Source organism: Thunnus maccoyii, chromosome 13 (genome assembly GCF_910596095.1).
Source record: "Thunnus maccoyii chromosome 13, fThuMac1.1, whole genome shotgun sequence".
Classification (NCBI taxonomy): Eukaryota; Metazoa; Chordata; class Actinopteri; order Scombriformes; family Scombridae; genus Thunnus; species Thunnus maccoyii.
The window spans coordinates 14735586-14748798 of NC_056545.1; the positions used below are offsets into that span (position 1 = coordinate 14735586).

Genomic DNA, 13213 nt, shown 5'->3' on the forward strand with positions numbered 1-13213 from the left:
CATTTTTGTACAAAATGACTATGTGGACACACTGTGGATGTTGACCCCCATCACTTACACTGAAAGTGCATTTGAAGGGGATCTTTTAATGGCTAGTATAAACAGGAAGAATGATTACAGTAAGGAAAACCTCTTTCAGTGTTCATATGGGCACCTGACTGTTGTTTTAAGACAGACTTGGAAAAATTGCGAACCTGTCCTTTAAAACTGGCCCGTCCAGTTATCTGCTTGTCCGTTAGAGGGAGTGCAGAGTGTCCCGGACAGTACGGAACTGAGTCAACGCATTTTTCAGATTCAAGAAGGGTAGGGCGCAGGGCGGCTGGCCCCCGCAAGAAGAGAGAGATACAAGTCAGCTACTTCCCTAGCTGAATCGATCAGCTATAGCAAACAATTGATGTCTTCAGATGAGATTTAAGATTTTACTGCGCATTTAGTTGGTTTGACGCTAATTCGCCGTCGGTCGTCCCAAAAAAAAATTACAACCCGACAAAATGTCAGAGCCTGCGGTGGCCGACACTCGCCGGTTGAATTCAAAGCCCCAGGACCTGACGGATGCTTACGGCCCCCCCAGCAATTTCCTGGAAATAGACGTTTATGATCCACAAATCGTTGGAGTTGGACGAAACCGTTACACAACTTATGAAGTTCGCATGCGGGTAGGTGTTGAGAACAGCCAGCCAACACACCTTGTTGCAGCGTTAGCTTTCATTGGCTAAGCTAACTGGTAATTACAGTGTTGTTGCTAGCCATTTAGCATGTTTAGCCGCTCCGTTCAAGCCAAAACGGGGACCGGACTATGACGTTGACGTTAGGGGGCCAGGGGCGGCTCGAGATGGCGCGCCAGTAAAAATCGAGGACCGTGGATTGTCAGCGGCCTTGCTTGTGGGGTTTTTTTTTTTGGCAGAGATTGGTTTATGTTGTAAAGGCTGTAGAAGTTTCGTGGACATACCAATGTCTGCTAGCACACATTTTAAAAAGAGATTTTCAATTTTAAGCCAAGTCAACGGTGTAAAGTTGACGTTATAGTTAAATGTTTGTCAAACTAACTGCTATGTAACGTTGATTCGGCTTATGGTACGCATTACGTAGCACAATATTCATCAAATTTTGGATTTATTACCTTAAACAATGGACTTTGGCTGGTATGAGGCATACAGATTTATTTACCTTTTTGCGTTATTTTATGCTTGGTCTGATATATCAGAAGACTTTCCTAGTTTTAATTCTGACGTGGATGTTGACGTGAACTGTATGTTCATACATACAGTTCACTTATGTACAGGTTTATATTTTATACATGTCACGTTTATATCCCATATGACATAAACATGACATGTGCAACAGTATAAAAGTAAAACAGCTAACGTCAACGTTACTGCAGAATTAAAGCTGCTACGAGAGAGACATAAGAGCAATAAAAAAGGAAATTAGATAGAGGATAAGGGAGACCTGGCAGAGACTTTGACTATAAACAAAATAAAGTCATTTTGGCTGCCATAGCTAACGTTAGATGTCTAAAGCCAAGTATAACGCCATATTGGTGAATAATCTTAATATACAACAGACGTGAAACTACTATTCTCCAGTAACATTAACCATAGTCTGTTACTTATATTTCATTTAGCATTAAATTATTATTAATAAGAAGAATAATATGAATACAAATGATGACAAGTAGTAGTAGTGAATTTAACTTAAGTTGCTGAGCTTGTAAAAGTGTGAGAGAAAATCACTGACACAGCTAACTTTCAACATTTCAGGAAGCTGAGGCTAACATTGTTGGTAATTGTGTAATTGTGACTTAACCTTCTAGGCTTGTCTTGACAAGAGATCCTCATTTTGTGCCGTTTGTGGCTGTTTCCTTGGAGTGTTTACCCTCGAAAGGCTTTTTTCAACACAATACAACACAGCATTCATAGACTCATCAAAGGGGGGCGAACTTCTTGAATCAGAGCTGGGGTTAACTCATCTAAGGTCGTTTTTATATGCAAATAGCACTGTCGCACAATCAGAGACAAATCTAAACAAAGTCAAATCAGTCAAGGAAACAGACGCCAACCTTCGCTGAAGAAGCATTGCACTTGATTACATCCCACTCACTGTCTACAGCAGTGAGTCATAGGAGATTGATGGGAAAGGATCGCCCAGACTTTAACCAATGAAACATTGAGAAATTATTAAATGAATTAATCCTTCAGATAACTTGATGTTAAATTGGTGTTAATTACGCAACTTAAACCATGAAAACACAAAATCAGAATCTGCATTTTTAATCAAACTGCAGATTTTTCAGCATCCTGTGATAGTTTGAGTACGATGTGAAGCAGGTTTGGCTGGCTGTTGTCTTCATATGCAACTGATGATTGTTTTTATGACTGATTAATTTGTCCATAAGTTGTTTGGCCTTTAAAATGGAGAAAAATGTCGATCACAGTTTCCCAAAGCCCAAGATGCAACCTAAAACATCTTGTTTAGTCCCGACCAACAGTCCACAACCCAAAGATATTCATTTTACTATCATAGAAGACTAAAAAAAACCCAGAAAATTTTCACATCAAAGAAGCTAGAATCAGAATTTTAGATTTTTTTTTTCTTAGAAAATTTTCTGTTGATCAACTAGTCATTGCAGCTCTAAGTCACACAAATAAATGAATCAATGAATTTAACAGCACCTAAGCTTCTTACACTCAGCCAGCTGTATTGTTCACTTGATGTTCCACTTTTTAGAAATCACTGGTGCTGAAACATTTGTCAACATAATGTCTACAGAAATTAATTTAGATAATCAATTAATCATTAAAATCATTAATCATGCAAAAATACAAAACATTTGCTCCTCTGATGGGAGGATTTGCTGCCTTTTCTTTCTTTTTATATCATTATAAATTGAATATCATTCTTGTTCTGGACTTTTGGTAGGACACCAAAAGTAATTTGAAGGTGACACCTTGATCTCTGAGAATTTGTGACCCTTGCTTTGTCACTATTTGCTGACTTTCGGTAAACCAAACATTTAGCTGATTGTCCTTAAAATAATCAATAATAAACCAATGTTTTTACAGCAGCAGATAAAACAGATTAGCACATCAAAAGAACTGCATCCTCATCTCAGACTAGCGTGCATGCCAACATTTTAGAGATATTGTTTTTTTGTCACATAACACTTCCACAATACCTTCAGAACTCAGTCATGTTAGTTCCCAATTTTTCAACAGGCCTCATTCTCACTTTACAACAATAGACATGCAAATAATTGAATAGAGTATAAATCAAATACTTGTTTTTGACTTTGTTTTTCTTCTTTTCTTTGTAGACAAACCTTCCCATTTTCAAACTGAAGGATTCCTGTGTGAGAAGAAGATACAGTGACTTTGAGTGGTTAAAGAATGAGCTGGAAAGAGACAGTAAGGTGAGTGAGCTATGATGGTTTATATTTCATGCTCATAATTTAAACTGGCTAGCTCATGCAAACTAAAACTTTCAATGAGCTGATGAGTGCTAATGCTAGTATAACAGGTGGAAGAATATAATCTCCACAGTTTCTCAAGTATAATAAGAAGTAGGGTTCTGCTGAATGTTTTGTCTTTGACCTCCTGATTAACTGTGTTGAACTAGTTCAGAGTTGAATTGCCTCTGCACTACCTTTCCAAAAAAGTTTTATGACTTGAGCTCATATTTGCTGATGCAAATGTCAATTTGACTTACAGCACAGCGAGTGTGGACTTTGGATCTTATATTGTGACGCACATTTTTCACCTTTCCCGTCATATGCGTTGACCCCCCTTTACTCCCTCAGATTGTAGTACCACCTCTGCCGGGTAAAGCCCTGAAGAGACAGTTGCCATTCCGCGGAGATGAAGGCCTTTTTGAGGAGTCCTTCATTGAGGAGCGACGATCGGGCCTGGAGCAGTTCATCAACAGGTCAGCCAGTTCAACAACCCCTGCCTTAAAAAAAACATACTTTGGGGGGTTTTTTGTTTGTTTTGTTTTGGTTTTCTTGTTTGTTTTTGCGTGTGTGTGTGTGTAACTCAAACAAATATAAAAATGTGGTAAAGTGAAAAAAGGGTGTTAGGAATGATAATTGCAAGACTAGAATTCATTTGTATTATTCAATCACTTGGCTTTGTTTGATGGTTAAATCTATTAAAGCGTGTATCAGAGTTATTCTGATGTTTCTTGCACGTTTTCTAGCCACAAAATGTGTTGGCACTAACAGAAATTCACATAGTCAGTAGAGTCAGACATTGCCAAAAAATGTCTAGCACAAGGCTTAACCTAATCTGTGTCAACTGACTAATCCACAATGGCATTTCACCAGCCACTGTCCATGAAAAAGCATTTAAAATAAGCAGCGAATGAATTTGGTCTGTTGTCTGTCTGTGTGTATGTTTCTGTAGAATTGCAGGTCACCCCTTGGCCCAGAACGAGCGCTGTCTTCACATGTTTCTGCAAGAGGAAAGCATTGACCGTAACTACATTCCCGGAAAAGTACGACACTAGGGTTACTGAGGGAGATGGGCGGGTGGGGCGGTTAAACTCTGGGATGTAGAACGGACTGTCTCTTGCCTTTCTCCTCCCTCACGTCTTCTCTTAATCTCTCTCTTTCTTCTTTATCTGCCTCTCTCTCTCTCTCTATTTCTCTCTCTCTGAGTCTGTGTATACCATTGTAAAGTCATATTCACTTTATCTTGGAGTTAGAGTATGTTCTTCTACTATACATCAGGACAAGTTGATAATGTTTCAGACAAGTCTGTGACACCTGTCTCCCTTGTGCATTTGTTTTATAACTGTACAATATGGAAAGCGCTCCTCAGTAGTCGTGATTGTATCGTAAAGATTTGGCCCTTTATTTCGCAAATTTCGGGAATTAAAAGAATAATGTGCGATACTTTCAGTCTTTCCCCCTATATGTTTCATATAATCATGATTGTAATATAATGTGAATAAAGTGGAATAATGTCTAAAGACTGTAAATGAGAGTTCTGATCCTGTTTTGTTCTCTTTGTTTTTTCGTTTTAGGTATGAATGAAGTAAGTTTGCTTTATTTTATCCTGTCTCTTAAAAGCTTTCTGGAAGTTAAAGGTGGTTGCATGGGCACTGTAAAAATCAAATGCGATAGTTCACAAATACTTGAGTAAAACAATGCTAATGCCATTTATAAATGACCACAGAGATCTGACTGCAATCTGTCATTTTACCTTGTAAATATGCCGCACATAGTCCCTGGTTGTCACATTAAACAACCAGTTATTCCCCCAAAATGTGGGCGTGATCGCTAAACGAAGAACATTTTGCAAGCCAGTTTTGCATTTGTACACTTTGTAGTTGAAAGTTTTTAATTGTACTACAGTTAACTGTTTCTCAGAAACTGGCTTGCTGAAGGTTCTCAGTCCACCAGTATCAGACCAGTGGAAAGTCAAACCACCACTAGTGTTTTGAGTTATGTGAACTATTGTTAAATAGGGAATAAGTACTGTACTTTACCCATGACTAGAGCTCTTTGAAACATTTCTTTGCTAACTAATTCTGATACATTGTCATTATCAACCGCACTAATCATTGGCTGCATGGCAAACTTGCACGCTTTCTTTGCAATATATATGTGTGTTAGTCTTGCTGACAAATTACTTTACATGCTTCTATGCTTCTGATCACCATCATGTTGCTCAGACTGTTGATTCAGATTTCTATTTCCCTAAATTCTGTTTTTCAGACATGGATGAGGTTCTGCACATAAATGATTGTGTGTTTTCTATCAAATAATTTCTGATTCTGTGTCTGAAAAACAAAGCTAAAGTCTATTCTGCCGTAAAGTGAATATTAATGTATCCTGCATCTTTATGTTCAAGTTACACCTCTCTCTTGCACTGGAGTCTACCAGTTCAACATTAAAGGGTAGGTCCACAATTTTTAAAGTCTGTGTTAAAAACAATAGGTGCCCATATGAGCATTGAAACGGGTTTTGATTGTCGTAATCTTCCCTCCTGTTTATAATAGCTGTTTTAAAATCCCTTCCTAAACCACTTAAAATGTAAGTGATGGCGGACAAAACCCACCAGTCATGGATTTGTGCAAAACTTTATTCAAATGTGTATCAGAAGTTAATATGAGGCTTTGGCTGTCTGAGCTAGTCAAATTAAGTGGCTATCTTTCAGTCACTATCTTTTTAGTAAAAAATTCCCTTATCTTTTTTTCCCAGGACAGTGTTTCCCTGTTTAGCTACAGGAATAGTTAACAAAAAGGGAATTTTGCACCAAAAAGACTTTGGAAGGTATCCACATGATTTGACTAATTTAGACAATTGAAACCTCATATTAACTTTGGAATACATTTTAATACAAAAAGGACTGTAGATTGTGTCCCCCATCACTTACATTTAAAGTGCATTATGAAGGGATCTTCTAATGACCGGTATGAACAGGAGGAATGATTACAGCAAGAAAAACCTGTTTCAGTGATCATATGGGCACCTGACTATTGTTTTAAGATAGACTTTGAAAAATTGTGAAACCGCCCTTTAAACGTCAATGTCTACAGTTCATTAGAGCAATAAAGCAAGCAGCAATAAAAAGAAAACATTGCATTCCACTTACTATTCATATTGGTCACATGTATGTCCTGACACAAATAGCATCGTGACATACTGTATCTTGGCAGAGAAACATGAAATTGGCACGCAAACATTGGTGATGCAAACATTTGCGTTGCATGATGCTTAATGGTGAAGTCTGATGCACAGCAACCCCCTCAGCTCAGGAAATATGTGTTCAGTTCTGACACCGTGTCATGAAAACTGCATGCAGTTGTGTGTAATGTACCATGTTTAGCTTTGCCACCATAATGTCTTCCCTGCCTGCCTGACTGAATCAGAGTCAAATGCATTTAAGTCCAGAAAGTTTTTGTCAGTTTAAATACAATATATTAATAGCAGCGATTAGGGCTGCAACTAACAATTATTTTCTTTATTGAGTAATCTGTCGATTTTGGTCCTTTAAAAATGTTTCCCAAAGCTGAAGATGCAACTTAAAATGTCTTGTTTTGTCCTAACCAACAATCCAAAACCCAAAAATATTACTTTACTATCATAGAGGACTAAAGAAACCAGAAATATTCACATTTAAGTAGCTGGAACCAGAGACTTTTTGGCATGGTTTAAAAATGACTCAAACTGAATCGATAATTGCCCAAATAGTTGGTGACTCATTTTCTGTTGATCAACTAATCGTTGCAGCTGTAGAAGTGATGCAAAGATCTGTTTATAGAAATCATTTAATATGTTTATGAGTAAGGACTTACACTCAACCTTCTGACCTTCTGAGTCAGCAATGAACAGTTGAACAAAATAAGGCATGGTACCTTTGAATGAGTACAACTGAAGTCAGTCCAAATATTCAATCAGTCTGCAAGAATACACTTCAGAGACCATCTAGCAGTGTTGTTCAGTGTCTTTGACTGTGTGTGGACTGTAATGCCCAAGCAACTGCTGCTTCTAACAAAAAAATGCACAATACTGATAGAACAGGATTTCTGCACACACATCGAAAGTCAGAAAAAGCATGAAATATGATTTTGAGTATTTGCCTGTCTTGAAAAGTTAAAGAGTTGGTCAAAAATCTGAAAAAGAGAAGGAGATGGGGGCTGCTGTATAGTCTGAACACCCTGTCTTTTGAAGAATAGTGCAATATTATGGATTAAGTGTCAGTAGGCTCTGCACAGCATTGACCAAAACAACTTATAGCTTCTCATGTTTGCTATCTGTCTCTTTCTCTCTGTCTCTTTCTCTCTTATTGCAAAGACAATACAGACTGCTGCACCTGCTCCATGTACATTTATTTCTACATCATGGCATTATAACGCTGGTGGAAAGTATCAACGGTGTAGGAAAAACACAACTATTGCTCCTGGACAAAACTAAGAGATCCAATGTATAAATTGTTTGATGTTGTGTCTTTATTCAGTCATTCCACACATGTACATTATTTTTGATTCAGTAATCCGTGAAAAGAAAAACATGTTCATATACCATTTTTCATGTCATCATAGCTAGATTTTTTTTTTTTTTTTTTTTTTTTTACAATGATTATTATGTTTTCTGAATGTCTTTTTAATTGATTTGATCAGGTTAAAAAAATAGGGTAATTTCCTGCTTTGATTGGTGTTTTCTTTTGCTAGCAGAGGTGTGATTTTGATGTTAACCTCCCAAAGTCAAGCAACATGTAGCATCATGAAAAAGACAGCGACACGTCGTTCCATTCAGTATTTAAAACATTTTTCCCTCCTGATTTTTATTTTCACGACATGCTCTTAGACAGGATTGTTTCACAATAACTTGTTTTAACTCTGCTGTCTTAGTTATGTCATCATGCCTACATTATGGCTGTGTGTTGTCAAATCAGCTATTGGGAATGTTCAGTTAGGTAAATAACCATATCTAAGCACTGTGACAAGAGGTTCATTATATGAACAATATTTCATTGTTAAAAAGCGTAATCAGCATCTGGTTTATTGATCTTAAATAAGGCTTATCCTACGCTTATTTTCAGCTGTTTTATTCTTTCTATCAATATTATTGTGAAGTGTATTAATACATGTTATCATTACAGTTCCACTATGGGTGATGAGGAAGTTCCTTGTTAATTCTGTCCACCAATTAAATTTCCTGCTGCCTGCTCTGTCGTGTCTGCACATCTCTTTTCAGTTCAGAGGGGAGAAATGGAAGCAAAAAATCGCATAAACTCACCTTTCAGTTTGTGATTAGAGCCTCACGCTGAAAAGCAGTGAGACGGATCAGAGTCATGGGAGCTGGATGACCCATGACTGCAGACTGACGGATGACCTAATTTAACAGTGAAATGGAAAAAGATCTTTTACAATTCATTGCATAAATCGTACAAGATTTTATAGATTATATTTATGTGTGATCAAAAGAAACTACTATTTACTTGTGCCCTGGTCAGTGAGGGACTGTACTAATATTATTGGGGTGGTGGGGAGGGTTGAACCTTATCTTTCACTTGGTAAAAAAAAAAAAAAGCAGTGTTCTTAATGCTTGCGAGGCGTTTAATTGTGTACCCCACCTTGTACCTAATTATCCTAATGGAACTTCTAATGTGCACCACCACTCTAATTAGCCCCTGATACAGAGACAGACCCAGTGTGCTCTGCATATGTCAAAGTCCACCTTTATGAACCATGGCACAAATTAAAGTTGTCCTTTTTTTTATGTAACTATTACCTATATTGTATAACTTTTCATTGCAGTATAATCTGGACAAGTACATTCTCCACAACTCTTCACAAAATCATTCTTTTACAAAAAGCTTTGTCAAAAACTATTTCACAAAACACCCACAATTTATGATATTAACATGTTACAAATAGTTCAATCCAAAGAGGGAAACATTTCAGGTCCTATTATGAAACTAACTCTTAACCAGAAAATCATCTAATCTTCATCTTCCCAAACATCTGACTAAACCTGAGGTCAATTTCCAATCAGACACAAGGGTCCAAAGTTATGGAACTACTCATCTAATCAAGTTAAAATGTCTTCTTCCTTAAAGTCTTTAATTGTGGTTTTATAATCCCATTTTCTTTTATTTTCATGTATGTAAATTATGTAAGTAGAGGTAATAAATAAGCCTGTCTAGCCTTTTTTCCCTCTACTTGCACATTGATTTTTTTTCTTGTTGACATGTAATTTGTTTGATTTTAAGCTGTGCAAATAAATAAATTCAAAACTGAAATAAATGATAAATTCAGGGCGAGAAAAAAAGAAGATTCCACTGCTCTCCCAAAATGTCAGCCTACCCTGCCATCAAAAGAAAAAACCACAACCATCCCCCTCTTCTGATCTCTTAATCCCCCCCTAATAATTTTCATACAGTCACTTAGAAATCTAAATCATTTTAGCACTTTCTTTCCAGCGGCTTTAACTACCAGAATAACAGATAAAGGTGACAGCTGACACAGTCCACGTTTCTGGGTAGTTCCCATTTATTATAAGCAGCAGTGTGTTAAATAGCTTAATAAGCTTTAACTGTGATAAATGTCAACAAATCATTAAGCAAAATTAAGCTTTTATCATATTCATGATTCAAATATTACAATGTCAATACTTTAATCTTAAAAACAAAAGAAAGTAACATAAGTACAGTGCTAGTGCTGTAAATAAAAAATGCAGTTTATGTGGCAGGAAGGAAGCATCATAACAAATAAGTACACATTATGGCACTTTAGTGGCAACACTGGGTCTTTTTGTTTCACCAAACATAAATCTTAAAGTCCTCTAATCTTTCTCTTGTTGCTCTCCTTCAGGAAATGCAGGGATTAAGACGGAAAGGGGAATTCTTGCCACAGGTGGATTAAAGTTGTCCTAGAATAGTGATCTTGTGATGTAGATCTTGACCCGCAGGTGATCCAAAGCAGACATGACCGTAATTGGACGCAACTGCAGCTGCCACGTGATTTAAAAAAAAAAAAAAAACAAGGAATTACAGTAGATTCATACAGAGCTAATCCTGTGAGCTACATATGGTTGCCTGTCAAAAAATTAAAATTAAAATAAAAAACAAAAAGTTATATTTATTCCTACGTATCCAGAATCACAGGTTTTACAAATCAGCATACAAGACCCCCTATCTATAGAAGTTTGATTTGGATAAAGAAATAAAAATGTGACAAACCGTGTGAGTAACTAAGTACATTTACTCAAATACAGTACTTAAGTCCAATTTTGAGGTACTTGTACTTTACTTGAGTATTTCCATTTGATGCTACTTTATACTTCTACTCCACTACATTTTAGAGGGAAATATTGTACTTTCTAATCCACTACATTTATTTGACAGCTTTAATTACTTTTCAGATGAAGATTTGACACGATGGATAATATAACAAGCTTTTAAAATACAACACATTGTTAAAGATGAAACCAGTGGTTTCCAACCTTTTTGGCTTTGGACATTTTATAAAAAGCAGTGTGTAGTCGGGGTCACATTTCAGATGTCTATGAGCTTGTCAACAGCTCCACTAAATAGTGATTTTTCCCTCTAAACTTCTCACATGGTTTCATTTCAATAAATGTTCAAATAATCCAATATTTCATCAAACCAAAGATTAGAGAAAAAGTCAGAAAACAGTTATGTTTTTTCTTCTTTCCTCTCCCATTAATCATCTCATGACCTCCCAGACTTATCTGGTGACCCTTTGGAGGGGCCACACCCCTAGGTTGGGAACCACTGGAATAAACCAGCTAACTATATAAAGTAGTTGAAACTAGCTCCACCTCCAGCAGCTACAACAATAACGTGCTGCTTACACACTGATGCTTCAGTATTAATAATCTAATGATGTCATATATAATAATATATCAGTCAGAGGGACAAATGAGTACTTTGACTGTAATACTTTAACTACATTTTGCTGCTAATACTTATGTACTTTTACTTAAGTAGAATTTTCAATGTAGGACTTTACTTGTAATGGAGTATTTTTACTTTGCTGTATTGATACTTTTACTGAAGTAAAGGATCTTAATACTTTTTCCACCACTGGCAACAGAGGAAGGGTTCCCCTTTCAGAGAGACATGCAATATGTGTTTATGTACAGAGTAGACAGAGGCAGAGGTAGGAAAAATTAATTGATATTTTTTTATTCTGTGTACATTTAGAATTATAAACGAAATGGGCACAGTGCTGCTGTTCTATACATATACATTTAATACATCTTGAGTTACAGCACACCATTCACTCAACTGCTGTTTGAATTGATCACATAGAGCACAACCATAATGTGACAGAAATGGGATGAAATTTAAAAACTGTAGGAGCCCTGGGATACATTCACAGACCCTAAGCTTCCCTATTAGGGACCTACAAAACTAGCGAGCTTTGATGTGCTGGCCTTGTCCTGAGTAATGAAAGTGGGCAGACAGGATGAACACTGTGGGCCAAGACAGAGATTAGGTGGTGTTTTGTTAGCTGTTCTAACACTGGAACCCAATGTGCAGCAATGACGCTTGTTGTATTTGCAGAGACACCCAGTTGGGTTAGTTTGATAAAGTGGAAGTAAATTGAAAGAGCAACCCAAAGCAGTGTGACTGGGCAAGGACAAAAGTTGAGACGAGTGGCTACTATGGTACCATCAGACAGAGAGAGATGAGTTGAGAGAAAGAAAATGCAATTTACAAATCCATTTGATTTAAAGTTACCTCTGGTTATAGTCCGAGGTATGAAAAACATTACATAGAAACAGACATAGAAACAATAAAAAAGAGAAATCCAAACACTCACAAAAAGAAAATTCACAATAACAATTGAACAGTATTGGAAAATACATTCCAGTGTCTTGGTTTGTATGTATCTGTGGGTGGCTCACACACTCATTCAAATCCACACACAGATTCCTCCATTCCTAAAATCTGTGCAGACCTTAATTTCTCTTTTTAGTTCTATCTAGTCAGCACAAACAAGTAAGTATATCACCTTTATATCAAAAAGTCGGCAGGAGTGTAAACATACTCAAAGTAAAATTAATCACTGAAGGAAAGTAAGAATGATGTGTTCTTTTGCATACTTGGATTATTAACGAGGTAAAGTGGGCAACTGCCCCGGTGTCCCAGGCCTACAGAGACCCCTTTTCATTGTGTTTCAGTTGGTTTGTGGTGATATGCTTTATTGCAGGTTTGTTTGGGAATATGCAACACTAAAGCACAATATGAGCTAAAATGATGGCAGCGTTGTCTATCTGCATTGTTGAGGAACAATTTGTCAAAATGTTCATGGTGCATATTCCTAAAAACAAAGTAGTGGTTAACCAAATCACCACAAACAGGAGGTCAGTAGGGGCCCACAGCATTTTTTTTGGCCCAGGGCCCCCCATAGCAAGTTAGTCAAAATACTCTTGATTCTTCAGAAATGATTAAGTGTAAATTTCCATGATATCACCAATTTCCACGTCATTCAATTGTCTTGCAACATATTACAAACACACAGAATGACTCTACTACTTAAAAATATATCATTTATCTGTTGGCTTGTACGATTCTGCAACTATCAACTCAAGCACTGTAGTTTATAGAGAAAAGCAAACACAGACACTCCCTGTGCTGTTTTGCAAGTCCAGTACTAACACTTCCAGCCCTACATCCTTTTCAGAACATGGACAAACCCATATTTTCCATCAAGCGGCCTACAAATGGCTCAACACAGG

At 36.9% G+C, this 13213-nt stretch overlaps 1 protein-coding gene across 2 annotated transcripts; it reads left to right on the plus strand.

The window, feature by feature from the left end:
- The first annotated feature begins 309 nt into the window (after positions 1 to 309).
- On the plus strand, positions 310 to 8672 carry snx12 (sorting nexin 12). 2 transcript variants are annotated; one of them, XM_042431852.1, is made up of 6 exons: positions 310 to 656; positions 3314 to 3409; positions 3797 to 3921; positions 4398 to 4488; positions 5020 to 5030; positions 7796 to 8672. In XM_042431852.1, exons 1-5 carry the CDS (start codon positions 492 to 494, stop codon positions 5023 to 5025), a joined length of 483 nt encoding a protein of 160 aa, XP_042287786.1. In that variant the 5' UTR covers positions 310 to 491; the 3' UTR covers positions 5026 to 5030; positions 7796 to 8672. The 2 variants fall into 2 exon arrangements, with proteins under 2 accessions (XP_042287786.1, XP_042287785.1); XM_042431851.1 differs by lacking the exons at positions 5020 to 5030; positions 7796 to 8672 and having other exon boundaries at positions 4398 to 4500.
- Positions 8673 to 13213: the final 4541 nt, after the last annotated feature.

Bases quoted from the DNA above. Each gene is read 5' to 3' on its own strand.
- snx12 (XM_042431851.1), top strand. From the start codon at position 492: ATGTCAGAGCCTGCGGTGGCCGACACTCGCCGGTTGAATTCAAAGCCC. The intron at 657-3,313 runs GTAGGTGTTGAG...TTTTCTTTGTAG, and splicing joins CTTATGAAGTTCGCATGCGG to ACAAACCTTCCCATTTTCAA. The intron at 3,410-3,796 runs GTGAGTGAGCTA...TTACTCCCTCAG, and splicing joins AGCTGGAAAGAGACAGTAAG to ATTGTAGTACCACCTCTGCC.